The sequence below is a fragment of the Sus scrofa genome, chromosome 9 (genome assembly GCF_000003025.6).
Source record: "Sus scrofa isolate TJ Tabasco breed Duroc chromosome 9, Sscrofa11.1, whole genome shotgun sequence".
Taxonomy (NCBI): Eukaryota; Metazoa; Chordata; class Mammalia; order Artiodactyla; family Suidae; genus Sus; species Sus scrofa.
In genome coordinates this window covers 65,486,040-65,508,956 of record NC_010451.4, presented here as the reverse complement: position 1 = coordinate 65,508,956, position 22,917 = coordinate 65,486,040, and the positions used below count along the sequence as shown (strand labels likewise).

The 22,917-nt window shown below is 48.9% G+C and overlaps 1 protein-coding gene and 1 long non-coding RNA gene across 34 annotated transcripts in view; one reads left to right on the top strand and one right to left on the bottom strand.

Annotated features, from left to right (window-relative positions):
- NFASC (neurofascin) overlaps positions 1-6,392 on the bottom strand; it is a 213,048-nt gene extending 206,656 nt beyond the window's left edge. For 26 of the 32 annotated variants that reach the window (XM_021063230.1, XM_021063244.1, XM_021063243.1 and 23 more), the window contains exon 1: positions 6,247-6,380. In XM_021063230.1, the coding sequence (XP_020918889.1) occupies positions 6,247-6,353 (107 nt within the window). In that variant the 5' untranslated portion in view covers positions 6,354-6,380. Of the gene's footprint in view, positions 1-6,246 lie in introns of all 32 variants that reach the window. The other 6 variants (XM_021063237.1, XM_021063254.1, XM_021063238.1 and 3 more) reach the window with 4 other exon arrangements.
- LOC106508565 lies at positions 6,443-19,560 on the top strand. 2 transcript variants are annotated; one of them, XR_002335785.1, is made up of 4 exons: positions 6,443-6,661; positions 10,381-10,464; positions 18,134-18,192; positions 19,223-19,560. It is a non-coding gene; the product is annotated as an uncharacterized LOC106508565 (long non-coding RNA). The 2 variants fall into 2 exon arrangements; XR_001305509.2 differs by having other exon boundaries at positions 18,134-19,560.

The window sequence follows — 22,917 nt, the reverse complement described above, 5'->3', positions numbered from 1 at the left end:
ATCAATGACATAAATTCCAGAGACAGGGGCTTCTGAGGCAAGGAACTTTCAGCAATCTTCCAATTTCAGAGAGAGAAACACATTTAAGCTCAGTTAATGATGGGGCAGGAAGTCAAACAGAAGCCCCTCGTGCTTTTCATGAAGATACCTTTTTCTATAAGACTCTACTGCAGGAACCTGGGGAGAGCAGGCAGGGTGAGGCAAACCACTTTTCCCCCCCAGAAAACCTGAACCCATCAAGTTTTTGCTTAAACCCCTGGTGGGTTCCTTCGCCTAGGAAACTCTCACCTTCCCTTCCAGATTCAAGTTCTACCAATCCTTCAAGGCTCAGCTCCATTCCCAGCCCTCTGTGAAGAAAAGCTATAGCATCTGGTGAGTACTGCCAGCCGGGGGGGCGGGGTGGTGGTGGTGCTGGCCCTTCACTGCCTTATTACACTGAATCCTTATAACAGCTCTGCAGGGTTCATATGAAGACCCCCATTTTACAGACTGGGAGCCTGTCTCCTTAGCTAGCAAGTGCCAGAACCAAGGTTTGAATGCTCAGTCAAAAACTGAGCAGTTTCTCTGATGCCCTATCACCTCCCCAACTCCTACAGCCACACCGAGGCATCACTCCCTCCTTTGAAATTGTACTGTCCAGGGTCTGAAGACTTAATTATGCGATGTCCGTATTATTCCCAAGGGTTCACATGTTTCCATCCTACTTCTCCTTATTGGAAAGAGGGAACTGCATCTCTGGATCCTTCAGAAGGACACAGCAGGTACTCAAAAATGCATGCTAACTCATCCCTTCTAACAATTTTTCCTAGAGAACCCTGTACAAGTGGATAAAACACTCCAGCCCTATCAGGTCAGAGGGCTCATAGGAGAGGAGCATGGGCTTTGATGTCAAGCAATAAAGGTTTACACCCTAGCTCTGCAACCCACCTGTTCTACAATCTTAAATTACAACCTCTCTGGGTCTGTTTCATGGGGCGTAAACCCAGGATCCTAACAACACTTCTTTTTGTAAGGTTAACCCTTATGAAGATTAAATGAGCTGATGCTTATAAAGCATATAGTAGGGTGCCCAGCGCATAGTAAGCACTCTATAATGATGACTATTGTAAGATGCCACTTTAAAATATATATATATTTAATTATTTATTTTGATTTTTAGGGCCGCACCTGCAGCATATGGAGGTTCCCAGGCTAGGGGTCTAATCGGAGCTGAAGCTGCCAGTCTATGCCAAAGCCAGAGCAACGCGGGATCCAAGCGGTGTCTGCGACCTACCCCACAGCTCACACCAACACCAGAGCCTTAACCCACTGAGTGAGGCCCAGGATCAAACCCACAACCTCATGGTTCCTAGTCGGATTCATTTCCGCTGTGCCACGACAGGAACTCCGGATGCCACCTGAAGGAAAGGAGGGTGGTTCAAGAGTTCTCAAGCTAACTGGCACAATCTGACCAATGTTCCCGGCCAGCGCAGCCATTAGCTCCCCGAGGCCTTCCCTGCCGTCCCCAAGGACCATCTAACATCTGCCCTTGCAGCTAGGCCGGGGCCGGTATTTGAAGTAAATGCTCAGAAGTGTGACATCAGGCAGCTCCAGCCAAAGCAGCCAAGCAGTGTGGTGCAATTACCCAACCCACGTGCTACTGCTGCGCACAGGACCCCTGAACCAGACTCCTACCATACCAGGAATCCCGAACCTCACACAGAGCATTTCCTGTACTGAATGTTAATTTGTTTTCATTCTGTCTCTCCCACTTGGCTTATAGGCCCAATGCCCAGCTTCGTTCCTGGGATACATTCAAAGGCTCGGGAGACACCAGTGAAATGAATGGAATCAGATGTGTAGGGAGGACGGAGTGCTCCTCAGACCGGTGAGGCTGCTGTCTCCATCCTTAGGCTCTTTCCCAGTTCGGCTATGGATGTTCATGGTGACTCGTGCTCAAGAGCATAATTTCTTAAGATTCCCATCACCACCAACCCGATCTCCCCTACCTGGACCTCTCTGATGACTCTCATGGGACTCGGGCCTCCCAGAGCTCCAAGACCACACATGTCAAAGCTCAAGATACTTTTACTCACTTTCCTGAACAAGACCTTGTCCCTGCATTTCCCCATCAGATAGGGGCTCCCCAAGGGCAGGTACTGGGCCCCTTCCCTCTGACTCACTCACATTTTGAGCATATTCTGACCACATGTTGCCCCTAAAATATAAGCGCTAAGGAAACAGAATGGAAGAGTTAAGCAGCCTCGATCTTGCCCCCAGAGATCCCCCCATCAGGCTGAAGCAGTACTGAGGGGATCTGGTAACATCTGGCATCTCACCTCCTCCTCCATCTTTTTCTTCCCAGGCAACTTCTGGGGCAGCTGAGCCATCTGCTGATCACATCCACCCTGCCTTCTTCCTAGCTGTGCAGGAAAGGGGCTGAGGCCTCGAGAATGGATGAGGCTGCTGTTCAACATCCCTGGCCCCATGTCCTCACTCAAGCTTATCTATGTTACTGGTCTGATGACGTGTCTCTCTTTTCCATTCCACTGGCAGCTCTGAGAGATCGGACCCTGCCTTACTTTTCTTTCTTTGTTTTTTTTTTAATTACTTAATGAATTTTATTACATTTCTAGGTGTACAACAATCATCACAACCAAATGCTACAGCATTTCCATCCCAAACCCTCAATGCCTTACTTTTCATCTCTACAATTCCAGTACCTAGCAGAGCAGCACATTGTAAGGTTTAATTAGTATCTGCTGAATAAGTATGTAACCAGCCTTAAATTCCTCCCACTTTCTTCCCTCCTCTTTTCTTTCTTTATTTATTTTTTTTGTCTTTTTGCCATTTCTTGGGCCGCTCCCACGGCACATGGAAGTTCCCAGGCTAGGGGTTGATCGGAGCTGGAGCCACCAGCATATGCCAGAGCCACAGCAACGCGGGATCCGAGCTGAGTCTGCAACCTTCACCACAGCTCACAGCAACACTGGATCCTTAACCCACTGAGCAAGGGCAGGGATTGAACCCGCAACCTCATGGTTCCTAGTTGGATTCATTAACCACTGCGCCACGACAGGAACTCCCTCCTCCTCTTTTCTCAGACCAAACAGACCGAGGACTGAATTTCTCTGTCTCTCTCTTTCAGGTTTCCTAAGAATTTCTTTTTCTAAAGACTCAAAGATGGGAGCTCCCATGGTGGCTTAGTGGTAACAAACCTGACTCGCATGCATGAGGATGCAGGTTCGATCCCAGGCTGCGCTCAGGGGGTTAGGGTTCCGGTGTTGCCGTGAGCTGTGGTGTAGGTCACAGCCGTAGCTCGGATCTGGCGGTGCTGTGGCTGTGGTATAGGCCGGCAGCTGTACCTCCAATTCCACCCCTAGCCTGGGAACCTTCATATGCCACTGGCATAACCCTGAAAAGCAAAAAAAAAAAAAACTCAATGATGATCCTCACACAGAAGCTCTTGGATGGTTGTGGAGGAGAGTGGTGCCAGGGGAAGGGACATATTGCAACAATGGAGTGACAGGAGCCTTGGAATCCTGCCTGTCAGTCACTGCAGAAATAGGACCCTCCTCTGTCCTATTTCTGCCTGCCCCCCCCACCGCCCCTGCAAATGTCCAAAGCCAGAACTCAACCTCTGGGTATCAGCCACCTCCTCCATGTGCCCCTGAAAGACGCGGCTCTGTAAGCACAGCCTGTGTCACCTACAGGGAGCCAGCCGGGTCTTGCTCCAGCTTGTCATGGAGCTGGCTCCCCTTTCTGTGTGCCTCAATTTATCCCCATGTAGCCCCTGGGATGTCCAAGGAGGGATGAGGGCTGAGATTCACTGCACAGAACTAGGAAGGATGTACACTGTTATCAGAATCCCCCACTTAACCTGAGCCCCAATTAAGCATTTCAATGTCGGAACCTTAATCCAATCAGCTCTCGTAGTCGCCTCGAGGTGATGCCTTCTCACGGACCAGGAAATGCTGGCAGCCCTGGGAGTGCTAAAGCCAGGGGACACTTCCGCCCCACCCCTACCCATGACGGGAGGGGCACAGAAGGTTGACAAAGCAGAGGACAGCCAGTCCCCCGCTGCACCCCCACCCCCATTGCTGGGCACTGTCTGAGTCCCATTCAGAGTTGCTGCTTATAAGCTGAAGGAGTCCACTCAGATTTCTAAAGCGAGGGAGCCTTGTGAAGAAGGGGTGGGCTCCATCAGCAATTTGTTCTTCGCCTCCAATTTAAGATTTTCAGATTTTAGCTGAGGTCCCCAGGGCAGGAATTGGGCTGCCATTCTCTGGTTCATGGTGACAAACACAGTTTCTGGGCTAAATGTGACTGAATCTCTTTCTCATTTGTGTTATTCATTCTCATTTTCATTCTCTCTCTCCTTCCGCGCGCGCACGCACGCACACACACACACACACACACACACACACACACGCGGGCACGCACACACGCACACACGTACACCCCTTCAGCTGAATCTAAACACAAGAGGAAGAAATTACTCCCTCAGAAGTGCCAGCTCTGTCAGGACAAAAGGTAGAATGTATTAGATGCATAGCAGACCCCACCCCCATCTTCTTCAATTCTTCTGGCAACGCAAATTCACCAGCTCCAATCACCCCCAAACCAGAGAGAGATAGGTCTCTGCCATCCTCCTTTTCCTCCCCCACCCCCTGCTCCCATGGCTGGCATGGCCCCATCCCCAGGGGCTCCACACACATTTTCCCTGGGTTTCTCCTACTTATGTTGTCAGTTTGGTGGGTTCTGAACCTGCCAGTCTTCAGCTCCAAACAAACAATTCAACTCCTGCCCAGCCAGGTCCCGAAGCCCTGTGGCCTGCCCTTGTCGGGGGTCTGACGGTGGCCCAGCAGGGCTCATCAGAGTTCCAAGGTAGATAAGACACACCAGGCCCTCACACCAGGGAGATAGACAGGCAGAAAGGGGACATTGTCATCTACTCCTCCAGACCAAGGAAGGAAGCACCTCTACCCAACACACACACACACACACACACACACACACACCCGCTGCCAAAGGCTAAGGAAGGAATTCGGAGCAGAACCTGGCTCAGGGCAGGAGAGGGGCTGCCATGGGGACCAGAGTCTAGGTGATTCAGCACTCTGCCCACTCAGCCCAGCCCATGGGTCACACTCATGACAGCTCCTCCTGATGCCAAAGTGCTGACTTGGAGGCTACGGAAGCATCCTTTCTAAAATCCAAAATTCTTTAGCCCTTCAGTGGGGCTCCTCATTCAGGCTTTTGCATCCCAGAGCTCAGCTCAAGACCAGGAAGAGGCTGCTCAGACATCTCCTTGGCCCCTGCCTCTCCCCCATCCTAGTTTCCCTAAGCTTAACACCTCCTCCCCTAGTCCATCTAGGAAATAAACCTGAACACCGAGGGGAAGAGGGTGGCTGAAGAGGAACATTAGAGAGGCCTACTAACACCCAGCATCCTTTGCCCCAAGCCATGAATAGGATCAAACACGCAGAAAGGGGTTATATGTGGATTCTGCAACAGCGAGTACATAGGGCCTTTGGACCCTGGGCCTCCCCAAGCAGGGAAGGAGGGCCCAATGGCAGGTTTGGGGGGTCTCAGTACAGGCCGTGTGGCTACAGGCTGTGCAAGGAAGGGCAGGTGATGGGTGTCGGGCCAGCTAATAGGCAAGGGGGAGAAGATCCGGTTCCTGAGATGGACTATGGTGGAGGAGGAAACCAAGGGGCAGCTGGGAAGGGGCTGGGACAGGGCATGCAGCGGGGACGAGAAGGATAGAAACTGGAGGGAGCTGATGGAGAGACAGGCACCTGGCGGGATGGGGGTATGAGGTGGGGACCAGAACAGGGAGGGCAGGGACCGGGGCTGATGTGCCTGGGGCCGGAAAAATAGAAAGGATGGGGTCACACAAAGTGGGGTGTGAGGTAAACAGGTAAGGGCAGGGCTCGGAGGTGAGGCAGGGACGAAGGAAAAGAGGAAGAGAGTGAGGGTGCGGGAAGGGGGAGGGGATGCGGCCAATGAGATAAAAAGGTGTTGGGGCGGGCAGGAGATGGGGAGCTGCATGGGGCGGGGTCCAGCCAGGGACACAGGGATGGATTCAGCGCAGGTAAGGTGTAGAAAGAAGGGTCGAGTCGGGGGATGTGGGTAGAGGGGGATGGGGACAGTTCGGGGGATGGAAACCGCCAGAGGAGGGCGGGAACAACGGAGTGTCGCTAGGTGGGTTTCCACGACCCCCGTTCCACCCCCACCCTCGTCTCTCCGGTGTCCCCACTCGTCTACCTGCAAGGGCTCGGGCTCCGGCCCGGAGCGCAGTCGGTGCTGTCCGCTGCCGGCGGCGCCACTTCCCCCGCGTCCCCTGCAGCGCCTCTCGCCGCCAGCCGCCGCATTAGGGCAGAGACCAACCCGTGCGCGTCCCCGAGCAGCCGGCGCGTCCCCGACACCCTGCGTGCGCGCCCCCGCGCCCCTCCCTTCGCGCGCCGAGCGGGGACCGGGACCGAGGAGGAGCAGGGCAGGCTGCTCCCGCGCGGCCCCGCCGGGGCACGTTGGGGAGCTATTTGCAGAACCAGGACCGTCTTTACTTTCTCGCCGACCCACGGGCTTCTTTGCAGAAAATGATAATTTTCTGTTTCTGTTCGCTGATCGCCTACTGCGCCCCAAGGAAATACTCTGGAGGAAGTACTCTGGAGACCCAGAGGTATCACGAGTTTGTTTTGTATGTGCCCTTCCACCATTGGGCTGTGACTTCTTGGGGCCAGAAATTTGTCAGACAGCTTGTGTTCCCAAGGAGACTTGCCTCTCCTAGACTCACCAGGAACGTTTGTTGATTGAAGAGTGGTTGGATCCGGAATCGGGGATGTGAGAAAGATTATGAGTCTCGTGTGGGTAGAGTGAGTCTTCTTTAAAAAGGGGAAATTTTGTCTGCCTGAAGGGGGCTCCAGCAGCGTCCAGACTTGAGTTAAGGTGTGAGAAGCCCAGGCCTGGGAGCTGAGAGATCAGGGGCTCTTCCTGACTCTGAGACTCCCTGACATGCCTAAGACACTTCCTCTTGGGCCTTGGTTTTCTCAACCAAACAATGATATGCTGATTGGATGATCCCTTCAGGTCTGTTCTGGCTCAGAAATGGAGACGGTGTGAGGCCCCTGGTTAACTTGCAGAGGCAGGGACCCCAGCTCATTATCACCTGAAACCGTGGAAAGATCTGGATGGGGACATCAGAGAATCTTAAGCTAGGAAGAGCACTTGGAAGAAGCTTCTAGTCTGTTCCTCACCCCACACCACAGTTTCCCTTTGTAGCCCCTCTCTGAAGTCCCACGGCAAACCATGTTCAGCCCCCTTCTCTGTGCTCACCCAGCCCTGGCCCTGGCCCCACACTGGCTGAGCTGTACCGGTCTGCCTCTCTGTCTCCCCTCCAGCCTACGAGCTTTCGAGCTCTCAGAGAGCAGGGTTGCATCTTGTTCTCCTTGCTGTCCCCAACTCCAGCACATAGTAGGTGCTCAATAATACTTGCCAGTGATGGAGGAAATTATCCCAATGCCTGACAAAATGTCCCACTCTTCACTAAGGTGCTTTGGGACTTCTAATTACAGCTCTTGGGCAACAGCTATGTGATGTGAAAGGGAGGGGTTGATATGACAGGAGCTGAAAGCATAGCTGCCCCTAGGTGTCAGGAACCCTGGGCGAAACTTTCTTCAGGGTCTTGTCTATACACACCATGTGACTTTACTCAAAATTTTGTCTCAGCATCATTCTGGCAGCCCAATCTCACACAATCCTGGGAACAAGAGAGGGCTTCCTCCTGGAGTGGGGCCTGCCCCTAAGGCCCTGTAGCAGCCAGTCCTGGAGCTTCTTGGGCTGTCTGGTCAACCCCATTGGAGAGAGGCGGGAGAGGCTGTAGAGTGTTATTAGAAGATTCTCTGAAGGGGAGACTCTGAAGACTGGGGAGCTCCATCTAGTCCCAGGCACTTGGGGGAACACTTAGAGGAAAAGTTAGAGGAAGGAGCTTCGAAGCACCAGAGCCCCTCAGGCTTGGACTCAGGGCAGGACCCCTCTCCTTAGTGGGTGTGTCCAGTGGGAGCTGTCTCCCTGGAACAAAATCATTTCCCTTCTCTAAGCATCTATTGTATGTCAGCCTCTGGATCTTGTTTAGATCAGTTACTGATTTTTTACTGTGCTGGGAGGAAGGTGTTTTTAGGTGGCATTGCTTGGTGGCGGTGGCATCAGCTCCGAGGCAGCCTGCTGGATTCAAATCCTACCTCCACCACATCAGTTGTGGATAAATTTGGGCAACTTACTAATTTTTCCTTCATTGCTTTTGAAAAGTAGTATTAAAGCTATACAAGCCCCTGGTTGAATGTGTATCTGTAAGATGTAAAATATGTTTCCCTCCTGTTTCCCATCTCTGGAAGTCATCCCTTTCAACACTTCTGATATATTTCTTTGGCTATTTACCTCCGAATCTCTAAATGACATACTTCTTGCTTCTGTTTTAGGAGTTATCTCTCTCTCTCTCTCTCTTTTTTTTTTTTTTTTTTGTCTTTTGTCTTTTGTCTTTTTAGGGCCCCACCTGCAGCATATGGAGGTTCGCAGGCTAGGGGTCTAATAGAGCTGTAGCCACTGGCCTATGCCACAGCCACAGCAACGCCGGATCCGAGCTGCATCTGTGACCTACATCACAGCCCACGGCAACGCCGGATCCTCAACCCACTGAGCAAGGCCAGGGATTGAACCCACAACCTCATAGTTCCTAGTCAGATTCATTTCTGTTGCACCATGATAGGAACTCCTTAGGTGTTATCTCTCAATTCCATCTTATGAAGGTCACTCTTCATCTCGTATATATCCTTCCCTTTCTAGCCTCCCAATTTAGTGAAATCTTGATATTGGATATATCAGAATTCATATTTATTATGATTACTTAAATCCTATTCACAACTCACCTTTTCATTTCCTGCAAACTTTTTGTTTTTTATAGACTTAATAATTGGCATTTTATTTGTCTTGTTTCGTATATGGTAATTACCTATAATTCAACTCTAAACACTCCACCAATTGTCTATGTCCATTTGTTCAGACCTATCAGCTACTCTATTTTATCTTCTTGAAGATGCTCTCCTGGAGCCTTCTGATGTGTTCCAATCCCTATTGGTTTCTCTATGCCCAATGTGCTGTTGATCTCTCCAAGCCTCAGTTTCTTCATCTGTAAAATGGGGATAATTAGGCTACCCTATAGAGTTGTTGTGAGGGTAAATGAAACAATTCATGTAGTGTAGTATTCATGCAGTGTGTGTATAATGAGCACTCAATCAATATTACCGATTATAATTCTAGATTAGAAAACTAAAGCTCAGATTTCCCGTCATGGCTCAGTGGAAACAAATCCTATAGGAACCATGAGGTTGCAGTTTTGAGCCCTGGCCTCACTCAGTGGGCTATGGATCCGGTGTTACCGTGAGCTGTGGTGTAGGTTGCAGATGTGGCTTGGATCTGGCATTGCTGTGGCTGTGGTATAGGCCGGTGGCTATAGCTCCAATTAGACCCCAGCCTGGAAACCTCCGTATGCTACGGGTGTGGCCCTAAAAAGACAAAAAAAAAAAAAAAAAAAAGGAAAACTAAAGCTCAAGTAACCTGTTCAAGTAATAGTTCAAAACCTACATGTGTCTGGCAGCACCTAATTATAACTATTTTATCATTTTAGGGTGGGAGCTGAAAATCTTAGATTTGCAATATTAGAACCTTCCAGGTTGGTCAAGTTGAAGGAACACATGATTTGCGGGTTGACCAGCAGGGAGAACTTGGGCAGATCACTTAACCTCTCTAAGACTTCTTTTTCTCATCTAAAAAGGGGGTGGAGTGAACACTAATGAGATAAGGCCCTGTGTAAACCAATATGCTCTGAACAAATGTTAGCTATTACCAGACTTCTCTTCCTTTCTTTCATCTGTTTTAAAATAAAAACAAAGCAAAACAAAACAGCCAAAAAAAAAAAAAACAAAAAACAAAAAACAAAAACAAAACCCCCAAAAAACCTCACAAAAAACAAAAACCCTGTGGCCTATGCAGATGGAAGATCACACTGCAATTTGTGGTTGAAAGTGAACTGGAATTCAAGTCTCAGGGCCTTATCATAAAGAAATTAATTCTGGGCCTGAGGGCAATGCAGAGGTGCCAGAGGACCCGAGAGTAGCAAAGCAGGTGTTTCCTTGGCCTTGGTGTCCCCGCCTGCTGGCCTGTCCTGCCTAGGGGAGGGGCACCACCTGCTGGTGATAGACTCTGGGGACAGAGACCAGTCTTGGCCAGTGCAGGCTGGTCAACTAGTGTGTCAGGAACAGGCTGACTCAGTGCCAAAGACAGGAAATGGTTGCTTTTTTCTTTCCAGACATTTATCTGGCCTTCCTGCTTCATTTCCTTCCATAGTTCTGGCTGAAACCCCTGCAGACATGGACTCTGCTGACCTTAGACCTGAAACCTACTCCCTGTGTCCTCTGTCAAGTTTGAGTGGTGAGTCACTGATGCTTTTCATAGTTCCTAGCATCTTATGGTTCCCAAGCAAATTGCACAAACCCTGCCTTATCCCCAGCCCAGGCCAAGAGAAAGCCCCACCACCACCACCACCACCTCAAATGCTTGCAGGACACTGCCATTACAGGTATGGGGAATGCTGAGGGACAGGCCTGGGTCCCACCAGTGTCTGCAATACCCTTCAAGCCACCTTCCTCCACATGGTCCCCAGAAGGTGTGGGGAAACAGGCAGTTCCGTTCATTATCGTTGGATGTTTAGCTGGATGCAGGGCAATTTGGCAGTGCCATCAAGACTTTAATGTAGCCTTTGACCCATCAATAGGAGGAGGAGGAGGAACTTAATAACATGTATAGTATTATCCTTTTCTGGGGGAAAATAGCCAATTGCTATAAGAGGTTGGAAGAAGAAGAGACAAGGAATGACATACTGGGTCAGTTTAGGAGGTGCGTAAGAGGGACCCAATTTTTGTTGAAGCCTTTCATGTTCCAGGCCCTTCCCATATGTTAGATTACTTAGTCCTCACAACCCCCCAGTGAGAGGGGCATCATTGTCTCCAGTTTACTGGTGAGGAAATAGAGGCTCAATGACATTAGCAAAATTGCAACATCACACAGATGGGAAATGGTAAAGAATTAACTTGGCCCCAAGAGAGGTCTAACCTTTGCCCTGGGCTTCTGGGAGGGAATCTCTAAACCTTGGGGATGTCCAAGGGACAAGAGCGTCTTTGTTTACCTAATCACTAGATGGTCTATGCTAACAGAGTGGTTTATGGTGGGGGCATTGGGGGTGTGACCTCCAGAGGGCTGGAAACTCAAGTCAACCACAAGCCCATGTCTCTGTGACTGAGCCTCAGTAGAGACTCTTAGTCTAAGAGTCTTTAAGAGACAAAGGCTTGGGTGAGCTTCCCCAGGTACGAAGGCTGGCAGGCTCTGTGCATATCATCACACATTGCTGCTGGGGTTGAGCACCGTCCCCATGTCTCTCCTGGGAGAGGATAACTGGAAGCCCTGTCCTGCATGCCTCTACCCATAGCTGGCTTTCCTCTGTATCCTTTTGCTATAATAAACCATAGCCATGGGCACACTAGCTTCCAGTGAGTTCTGTGAGTCCTTCCAGCAAATTACTGAACCTCAGCATGGTCCTGGGGACTTTGAAGGTGGCAAGTGGTAGAATCAGCCTTTACACAAAGACCTCGGAGACTCCAGCGTGGCCCTCCCCACTTCCCCACACCCCCTACGCTGCCTCATCGTGTGGCCAGCACTGAAGGATAGGAATTCTGGCCTCCTGTGGAAGAACAAGAACAGAGTGATGGCCACACTGAGGGAAAGCAAGACGGGTGGGTGAGGATGTAGAAAAGCAAGCTGGGTGGACCCTCTGAGGGAATACGGAAGGAGCAAATTTAGGAGCTCCCATTGAGGCTCAGTGGTTAAAAAACCTGACTAGCATCCATGAGGATGTGGGTTTGATCCCTGGCCTCACTCAGTGGGTTAAGGATCCAGCGTTGCATGAGCTGTGGTGTAGATTGCAGACATGGCTTGGATCTGGCATTGCTGTGGCTGTGGTGTAGGCTGGCAGCTACAGCTCTGATTCAACCCCTAGCCTGGGAACCTCCATATACCGTGGGTGTGGCCCTAAAAAGATTTAAAAAAAAAAAAAAGGAGCAAATTTAGAAAGTTCCAGAACCTACGCCCCTTATAGTGCAGGAAGTGGGCAGGTTTCCTGGAATTCCTACAGGAGCAGAGAAAGCCAATGGGAGAAGCCACTAGGGAGCCCCGATTTTCCATGGGTCCCCCAAGAAGCTAGAAACCTTCCTCTCCTCTCCTGCCTCTCCCTCCCCCTTCTCCCTAGGCCAGGAGGGAAGTTCAGATCTCAATTTGTACAAAGATATAAGAGAAGGAGGGAGGGAATCAAAAACACTGGACCCTGATACCTCTCCCTTTTGGCGACCCCACTGTGCTGGTGGTCCTTTCCAGAAGCCCCTATTGTCCCCACATCCAGCGCATTCTTCAGTGCCTCCTCTTCTCAGCTCTCCACCCTCAAGAGGAGTCAAAGGAAAGAAAAGCCCAGTCCAGCTCCAGGCTGGAGAGCATCTTTCAAATGCTTTCCCATTTCCTGCCTTTTTTTTTTCTACCTTTTTTCTTTTGTCTTTCTGGCTTTTTAGGGCTGCACTTGCAGCATAGGGAGGTTCCCAGGCTAGGGGTCCAATTGGAGTTACAGCCTCCGGCCCACACCACAGCCACAGCAACACCAGAACCAAGCCGCGTTTGCAACCTACACCACAGCTCCCGGCAACGCCGGATCCTTAACCCACTGAGTGAGGCCAGGGATCGAACCTGCAACCTCATGGATGCTAGTTGGGTTCGTTAACCGCTGAGCCATGATGGGGACTCCCACTTCTTGCTTTTTAATTAAAAAATATATATATACTGCTAAGGGTGGGAGAGCTGAGTCCCTGAGGTCACTTGAAAATACACATGATGTTCATGCCATTAGCTCCCTAACTTAGAGTGTTCCCCAAGGTGTGGAATCAGTCTTCCACCCTGAGCAGGCAAAATTCCATTCCTGGCAGATGGGGGAGTGAAGGCTGGAACAGTGGGTAACAGCCTGGAGTCTGGGCCAGCGTTGCAGCCCATTTCTATTCCCTGATTTGTAACCAAGGCAAAAGTTGCAGCTGCCCCAAAGCATGCTTTTTTTTCTTTGCTTTTTCTAGTGCTGCACCCGTGGCATATGGAGGTTCCCAGGCTAGGAGTCCAATTCGAGTGGTAGCTCCCAGCAACATCGGATCTGAGCCGTGTCTTCAACCAGCACCGCAGCTCATGGCAACCCCGGATCCTTAACCCACTGAGCGAAGCCAGGGTTCAAACCCGCAACCTCATAGTTCCTAGTTGGATTTGTCTCTGCTGCGCCATGGTGGGAACTCCCCTAAGCACGCTTTTATACAGAGCATATTTCCCTCTTTATTTTTCAATTTTTTATTTTTATTAAATTTTATTGGAGTGTGGTTGACTTACAATGTTGTGTTAGTTTCAAGTGTATGTAGCAAAATAAATCAGTTATGCATATACATATATCCATTCTTTTTCAGATCTTTTTCCCATATGGGTTATTATAGATTTCCCTGTGCTCTACAGTAGGTCCTTGTTACTTACCTAGTTTATATATAGTAGTGTGTCGTATTTCCCCCTTTAAAGGCTACCTGCCATCATCATTTGGGGCAAATTTCACCCGCATAAATGTGTTAGGGAAAGTAGGCTATTTGAAGCTGTTCCCTGCTGCAGTGAAAAGCCCATGCCTGGTTATTGACCATGGGAATGACTGCAGACATTTCTCTCTCTCCTCCCTCTAACCAGCTCTCAAGAAGACAGCCCAGCTTCTCTTTCTCCCTCTAAATATATGAGAACTTGGTTTTCCAGAGATCTTTAAAGACTGATTTTTCTAGACAGGTTGCTTCATCATCCTGTCCCCAAATGGGAATGAACAAGGTCCCTCCCCAGTGGGGAATCCTGGCATTTAGAAACCCTTGTCTCAAGAGCTTTTTCTTCTACAGCTGTCTTACAGATGCATTTGTGCAAATAGCCTTGAGAGGGATCCTGCAGTGCTAACCACCAAAGCATCCATGTCATCATAATCAAACGGTTAAAACATATTAAACAGTTCCTCTTCCTGAGCACTCTTGCTCCCTTTAACGTTGTGGTGTGCTCCTATTTTAAGATCCAGCTTAGGAGTTCCCGTCGTGGCTCAGTGGTTAACGAATCCGACTGGGAACCGTGAGGTTGTGGGTTCGATCCCTGGCCTTGCTCAGTGGGTTAGGGACTCGGTGTTGCCGTGAGCTGTGGTGTAGATTACAGATGCGGCTTGGATCCCATGTTGCTGTGGCCCTGGCGCAGGCCGGTGGCTACGGCTCCGATTCGACCCCTAGCCTGGGAACCTCCATATGCCGCAGGAGCAGCCCCCAAAATGGCAAAAAGACAAAAAATAAATAAAATTAAAAAAATAAGATCCAGCTGAAACATCTTGCCAGCAGTGAGAGGAGGAGAGATCTCGCTCTTTGCCAGACCTAGCCTCTCATCTGGGCAGCCGTGCACTTGGTAAATACTCCCTTCATGGCATAGAACACTTTATTTCTTTTTTTTTTTTTAATTTAATTATTTCTTTTATTCTATGACTTTATTTCAGGTTATTTCTAATTTTCAAGTATTATATTTTCATATCTTTTTTTTTTTTTGTCTTTTGTCTTTTGTCTTTTGTTGTTGTTGTTGTTGCTATTTCTTGGGCAGCTCCCGCGGCATATGGAGGTTCCCAGGCTAGGGGTCGAATCGGAGCCGTAGCCACCGGCCTACGCCAGAGCCACAGCAACGCGGGATCCGAGCCGCGTCTGCAACCTACACCACAGCTCATGGCAACGCCGGATCGTTAACCCACTGAGCAAGGGCAGGGACCGAACCCGCAACCTCATGGTTCCTAGTCGGATTCGTTAACCACTGCGCCACGACGGGAACTCCCTTTATTTCTTTATAGACATGTCTCCCCAACTAGACCAGAAGTTTTCCTGAGAGCGGGAACTGTCTTCTCTAGGCATTCACAGAGCCCAGCATGGCACGCAGCTCAGAGCTGAGGCTCCATAAATATTTTTTCCATGGATGAATGAACGTATGAATAAAAACAGAGCTACTGTGAGTAGAGACACTGTCCAATGACAGTAGCCCTAGCCCAGAGGTAGCTACTTAAACTGATGAAACTTACAAATTCAGCTCAGTCAGTCACCCCATTTCAGCCCCCGATTGAAGAACCTTTCTATCATCCCAGACAGTCTTATTGAATAGCACTGGACTACATTCTGACTGGTGCTACCTGGAGTTGGGCAGTGCACCACTTGCACAATTGTTCAGAGCAGGCATCTCTGAATAAAGTACCTCCCAGTAGGTGGTGCTGTGCCAGCTGCTGGTCAAGGAATCACGCAGATATTTATGGTCTAAGGCAGGCATGAGACCATCTAAAGAATGCCCCGTTAATGAATAAATGCAGACTAACTGAAGTTAACAGATTATGATTAGGCATTACCAAATATCTAAATATGAACAGACTGTAAAAAGGAAATATAAAGAAGTTTGACTGTTGGAGTTCCTGTCGTGGCACAGTGGAAACTAATCTGACTAGGAACCATGAGGTGGCAGGTTCGATCCCTGGCCTTGCTCAGTGGGTTAACGATCCAGTGTTGCTGTGAGCTGTGGTGTACGTCGCAGACATGGCTTGGATCTGGCGTTGCTGTGGCTCTGGCATAAGCCAGCGGCTACAGCTCTGATTAGACCCCTGGCCTGGGAACCTCCTTTAAAAAGACAAAAGACAAAAGACAAAAAAAAAAAAAAAAAGAGGTTTGACTGTCTTCATAGCCTGAAAACTGTCTGTTTCCCTTTTTATGTTTAAAATGGACACCACTTTGCTTGAATTATTTCTTGGAGAAATAAACACATTTGACAGAAATAACCATGCTGCTATTAAAAGGCAGCCAAAAAAATATATTTATTTTCATATAGCAACCACAGAAGACCTCTAACATGGTAGCCAATGATTTTCTAGGTAAGAGTTACAATAGTCTTTCCTGTTTTTCTCATAAACTATTTTATTTGTTTGTTGTTGTTGTTGTTTTTTTAGGGCTGCACATGGACGTTCCCAGGCTAGGGGTCGAATCGGAGCTACAGCTGCCGGCCTACACCACAGCCACAGCAACGTGGGATCCAAGCCATGTCTGCGACCTACCCCACAGCTCATGGCAACGTCAGATCCTTAACCCCCTGAGCAAGACCAGGGATTGAACCCTTATCCTCAGGGATGCTAGTCAGATTCATTTCTGCTGAGCCACAATGGGAACTCCTATTCTCATAAGCCATTGAAATGTCCTATCCATGGCAACATTTCAGCCTCCAAATTGTCTTTCGAACACTGCCCCCTTGCACATAGCACATGTACAAAAATTCTTTGTCTGACCATGTTTCTTCATTTTCTATCAGGAAAATGTGGTCCCTGTACTTTGCCGGTCCTTTCCATCTTCTGTAAGACTCTGCTAAAGGCCCATAAGTCCTGATGCTTCTGGATGCCTCCTTTCGCATCGGACCAGACCCACCAGGCTGGGGCAAAGCAAAGGAGACTGCTCTTGGGCTTTGTAGCAAGCCAGGGTCCTGTGCTCCAGTCCACAGGTCCCAGGACCCAAGCCCCTCTGTGTCTGCCCCATCCCACCCCCTGCCCCCCCAGCACAATTCCTGCTGGCTGCCAGGATCAGCATGAGCTGGGAGCCAAGAGGTAGCAGCTGAGAATCCGGCCTGTGGGCCTGGCCACCCCCAATTAGTTTACCTTATTAATGCCAATTTATTAGCACAGAACCCCTGGGAAGTGAGCAGGAGAAGGTTTCTGTTTTAAATAAGCATCAACATGTCATCAAGTCTGTAAGTTCAGTGGGAGTGGTCAGACCTAGATGGGTGACCCTCCTGGCCTCCCACCTCCTTAGGGTGGGTGGACCCGGGAGAGTAGTTTTTTTTTTTTGTTTTTTTTTTGTTTTTTTTTGTCTTTTGTTGTTGTTGTTGTTGCTATTTCTTGGGCCGATCCCGCGGCATATGGAGGTTCCCAGGCTAGGGGTTGAATCGGAGCTGTAGCCACCGGCCTACGCCAGAGCCACAGCAACGCGGGATCCGAGCCGCGTCTGCAACCTACACCACAGCTCACGGCAACGCCGGATCGTTAACCCACTGAGCAAGGGCAGGGACCGAACCCGCAACCTCATGGTTCCTAGTCGGATTCGTTAACCACTGCGCCACGACGGGAACTCCTTTCTTTTTTTTTTTTTTTTTGTCTTTTTTTGTTGTTGTTGTTTTGTTGTTGTTGTTGAGGGAGAGTAGTTTTGACTGGGCAAATTGGCTGGTGTGTGCTTCTGAACCTTAAACCCAAGACTTGTCACAATTTTACAATTGTGTGTGCAGGGTTCCTGTTCAGAGTCCTCTAAGGGTTGGTTTACAACAAAGAATTTATCGATTAAATAACAATGCCTCTGTAAATAAAACAACCTTAATAATTAAATCTTGCTCTCTCTCAGGGCTTCAAATGGACTCATTCTTTCAGTTCGGAAGTGTCAGGAGCTGGGAAAATTCAATCTTCCTGCAGGGGAGCTCCTGCATCATAATGAGTTCCCATCATTCGCCCCTTTGTTGAACCTTGGGCACAAAAAGTGGTACCCACCCTCTCAGACACAGGAGAGCATTTGAAATGCATCAATCAACAGCCATAATTTCAGATGAGTCAAAGCACCTGAGAAATTTTTATGTGTCACACGCCCCTTCTGCTTCATAGGGACCAGGTAGATCCTACCTGCAAAACAATACAGGGGTCCAGGAGGAGGAAGAAGAACCCCCCCCCAATATTGTTTCTTCCCTCCCTAACACCCAGCTGTAAAAATCCCAAGAATGAACAGAAGCTTCTCACCCACCGATCCCCTTGTCCACAGAGCACCTTCCTTGGATAATTGTTTGGCTTCTGTGTGCACATTTGTGTGTGTGAGGGGGAGAGTGAGTCTGTCTGAAGCAGGGATGTGCTGGTAGATATAACAGTGGGTTCACTGGGGCAAAAACAGAAACCCCGATGTGTAAATTCTCCCACCAGGGTCAATTTCAAGGTACCAAGAAGAGGTCCCTGAAGGTGGGGTTGGAAGGAGAAACACAGTAAGTAGCTCATGATTATATAACGTTTTCACCAACTAATACAGTAGGCGTGACAGTCGGCAAGAGCATAGACAGTAGTAAAACAGTAGAATAGTAAGGAAACGAGGAGTTTTGAATTATTTCTTACTTTTGTCTTCAATATAATGATTTCATTGTAAGCTTATGTAACTTAATTTTAAATAATGGCTGTGTTTTACAACCAGCTTGCAAAGTTCTGAAAATTTCCCAGTGGGATCTTGTGAGCTGACACAGGCTGGCTCCAGCCCATGCCTGGAAGCCATGCAGTCTCACGGTTCTGTCCCTGCTGTTGCCGCTTCCGAGCCTAGAATTTCTATTTCATGGTTCCCACAGCAGCTCAGTGAGGTTGGCATGTTAGGCTTGGTGTTTTGTTTTGTTTTGTTTGCACAGGTTAGTGGCATGTGGGAGTTCCCAAGCCAGGGATCCAACCCATGCCATGGCAGCAACCCGAGCTACTGCAGTGACAACATCATAATCCTTAACCCACTGAGCCACAAGGGAATTTCCAGGCCTGCTGTGAAGTGAAACCCAGCTGGGGTAGACACTGCAATAGCGCTGTTAGTGGCCAACAATCCCATCCCTGCTGCAGTGATGGGGCAAGACTCCCCTTGCGTCCTTCTCCGGGGGCCACTCCGGCTGCTGAGAGGAGCCCCTCCCTGGCATCACTGCAAGTTACGATGGCCCATGGTAACTTGATAACATGTGTGAGGTGCAAAGCCTGGTCCCTCGCCCCAAGGAGGGCATGCCATGGAGTGGGTTACACCCAGAGCATCTGCGGATCAGGCCAAAGTCTTTACCTGAGACACAGCCTGGCTTGACAACTTCCTCTTCATCCTGCTTCCCACACTCCCTGTATCTGAAAGCAGTCCTTCCATAAGTTATATGTATCCAACTCCCTGTCCTGGGCTCTGCTTCCAAGAAACTTGACCAAAGACATGAAGCCTCAAAGAGACTTTCCCAAAGCCCCACAGTGACCAAAGCAAAATTTGTACCCAGGTCTTCTTCTTCTCAGGAAAGTGTTCCTGCCATCACATCATGGCTGCTTCTACTAAACCCTCTTCAGCAACCATGAAATGCAGCTGAAGCGCAAAGACCTTAATACAGCCCTCAAGCCCCTGGTGCTCTGACTCCAACCTTCCTTTCCAGCATCGTTTCCTAGGATTCTCTCTACTCACACGACTGACTTCAGCCAGAGCAGACCTGCTTTCTGTTCCTCAACCCTGCTCTGGGTTTCTTCTCTGCATGCTTTTGTTTCTGTTGTTTCTTCTTCAGGATAAATAAATTTATTTTATTTATTTATTTATTTTTGACCATGCCTGCACCATGTGGAAGTTCCCGGTCCAGGGGTCACCCCACACCACAGCAGTGACCCAAGTCATTGCAGGGACAACACTGGATCCTTAACCCACTGCACCACCAGAGAACTCCTAGGATAAATAAATTTAAATATCCTAAGTGCCTGCTGTATTCAAGGCATTGCACTCTAGAACCGAAGTCTTCAAAATGGGTAGATGGGTACTTCCTTGTGGGAGCAGAAGACTTTCCAAGAAGTGTGTGCATAAGAGTAGTTTTTGTTTGTTTGTTTGTTTTTGCTTTTTAGGGCCGCACTTGCGGCCTATGGAAGTTCCTAGGCTAGGGGTCGAATCAGAGCTACAGCCGCCGGCCTGCCCCACAGCCACAGCAACGCCAGATCCAAGCCGCATCTGCGACCTACACCACAGTGCATGGCAACCCCGAATCCCTAACCCACTGAGCGAGGCCAGGGATCGAACCCTCAACCTCATGGTTCCTAGTCAGATCCGTTTCTGCTGAGCCATGATGGGAACTCCACAAGAGTAGTTTTAAGTGGTTTCTAGGTTCTCAATTTCTATTTTGTATCTTCCTAAAATTGTCTGACAAAGGGCCTGCTTTCAAAATAGCCTTTTTGGAGTTCCCGTCGTGGCTCAGTAGTTAATCCAACTAGGAACCATGAGGTTGCGGGTTTGATCCCTGGCCTTGCTCAGTGGATTAAGGACCTGGCTGCCGTGGGCTCGGATTTGGCATTGCTGTGGCTGTGGTGTAGGTGGGCAGCTGAAGCTCCAATTAGACCTCTAACCTGGGAACCTCCATATACCGCAAGAGCAGCCCTAGAAAAGGCAAAAAGACAAAAAAAAAAAAAAATAGCCTTTTCCCCATCTTACAAAAAAAAAGGCTACTCCTTCAGGTACCTCAGTTTTCACCTGGGGCATTGCCCTAATGTATAAAAATGGATGTTTCGAAGTACTCATTTGGGGAAAAGCTCCTTTAATAATTAGTCAAGGCACATTTGCTCTTAGGGTGCTCAGTGTTAAGAGACCATGATGGAAACCCATGGTTAAGCAAGGCTGGCCTGTGCTTTGATGCTAGCTAGGCAAAGGGTTTAGCCTTGACACCAGAGGAAGCAGGGCCAGTTTCTACCAAACACCCCGCTACAGGAATTTTGTTTGGAGTTGCTTTAGGGTCAGATTTTCCCTTCTTCCTGGCTTCCAGCCTGGGGCCATCAATGCTGTGTCAAGGGTTTTAGAACATGGTCTATCATCTGTTTTACTCAGTCTTGATGGGGATGAGATGGTAGAAGTTTGGTAATCTCGCTAGTAGGTAATTTTACACATTTTATATTAGAATAATAAAGTAACAATAGCTAACGGTGCTTGTGCCTGTCCTTGGTGTAAGAACTTGATTTCTATTAAACACATTGATTCATTACATCAAAGTTATGAGGAAACTAAGGCTGAAACCAGTGGTGAGGGACTTTCTCCGCGCTGGCAAACTGAAAAGCCAGATTCAAACCCATGTGCAATGGCTCCAGAGTCTGCGTCTTTTTTTTGTTTTTCTTTGTCTTTTTGCCTTTTCTAGGGCTGCTTCCCACGGCATATGGAGCTTCCCAGCTAGGGGTCCAATTTGCTGCTGGCCTACGCCACAGCCACAGCAACGCCAGATCTGAGCTGCGTCTGTGACCTACACCACAGCTCATGGCAACACCGGATCCTTAACCCACTGTGCAAGGCCAGGGATCAAACCCGCAACCTCACTGGTTCCTAGTTAGATTCATTAACTACTGTGCCATGATAGGAACTCCAAGAGTTTGTATCTTTAACCCCAAACTGTCTGTCTTCAAGCAAATGCAGATGTGTCTTAAGGCAGAAGGCAATATTTGATAACTGTTTAAGCCAAAGCTTGAGGTTTTTGGCTTTTGTGAACTGCTTCTTTTCCTAGGGTTGGGGTGGTGGTTGGGAGGCCCTTGGTCACCCTGCTGTGATCTTGGGGTTGGTGGAGAAGCTTTTTGATCCATCTGGTGTCTTTTTATTCTGCTCGGCAGGGAATGAAATGGGAACAAATGGAGGAGAGATGGGAATGTCTTGAGAAGAAGGGGTGAGGACAGACCCTAATCCTGGGGAGTGCCATATGGGTGTTCATGCAGTTACTTGTCTGTTGTCTGGCTTGGTAGAGATGTTGAGAAGGATCAGGCTGGGACACCTGCTGGAGCCAGGAGGGTAATGATCCCTATCTCATCATCCAGGCTGTGGTTGTTACGGAGAAACCCTTCACCAGTGAGAGTGCTGTGTCTGTGCTATGCAGGGATCTGCCAGGGCAACCACAGGAGGGGACAAAGGGACAGGAAAGCCCCCAGAATGATGGGGGCAGGGATGACAGTGAAAGTAGAACCTGTGGCCAGTGCTGACTTGCTTTGGTGAAAGGGAAAAAGAGGCTACGTTAAAATGAGATGGCAAGAGAGCATTCCTATATGTTATTGCCAATTAAAAGTATGCTTCTAGGAGTTCCATTGTGGCTCAGCAGGTTGAAAACCTGACAGTGTCTGCGAGGATGAGGGTTCGATCCCTGGGCCTCGTTCAGTGGGTTAAGGATCTGGCGTTGCCACAAGTGGCGGCCTAGGTTTCAGATGCGGCTCAGATCTGGCACTGCTGTGGCTGTGGCCGGCAGCTGCAGCTCTGATTTGACCCCTAGCCTAGGAGTTTCTGTATGCCGTGGATGTGGCCATTAAAAAAAAAAAAAAAGTCTGTAAAAGGAATTCCTTGGTGGCAGAGTGGATTTAGCATATGTCACTGCTGTGGCTCTGATTGTAGCTGTGGCACAGGTTCAAGCCCTGGCCCTGGAACTTCTGCATGCCACAGGCGAGGCCAAAAAGAAATGCCTATTCAAAAGTATGGCAAGGAACTCATAAAAACATCAGCGAATGTGTTCCCTGACCCCAATTCTATTTTTTAATTTTTTAATTAAAAAAATTTAAAAAACGGGAGTTCCCGTCATGGCGCAGTGGTTAACGAATCCGACTAGGAACCATGAGGTTGCGGGTTCGATCCCTGCCCTTGCTCAGTGGGTTAACGATCCGGCGTTGCCGTGAGCTGTGGTGTAGGTTGCAGACGCGGCTCGGATCCCGCGTTGCTGTGGCTCTGGCGTAGGCCGGTGGCTACAGCTCCGATTCAACCCCTAGCCTGGGAACCTCCATATGCCACGCACGGGAGTGGCCCAAGAAATAGCAACAACAACAACAACAACAACAAAAAAAAAACAAAAACAAAATTAAAAAATGATTTTAATTTTTTCCATTATAGTTGATTTGTAGTGTTCTGTCAATTTTCTACTGTACAGCAAGGTGACCCAGTCACATATATATATATAAATTATTTTTCTCACATTATCCTCCATCATGCTCCATTGCAAGTGACT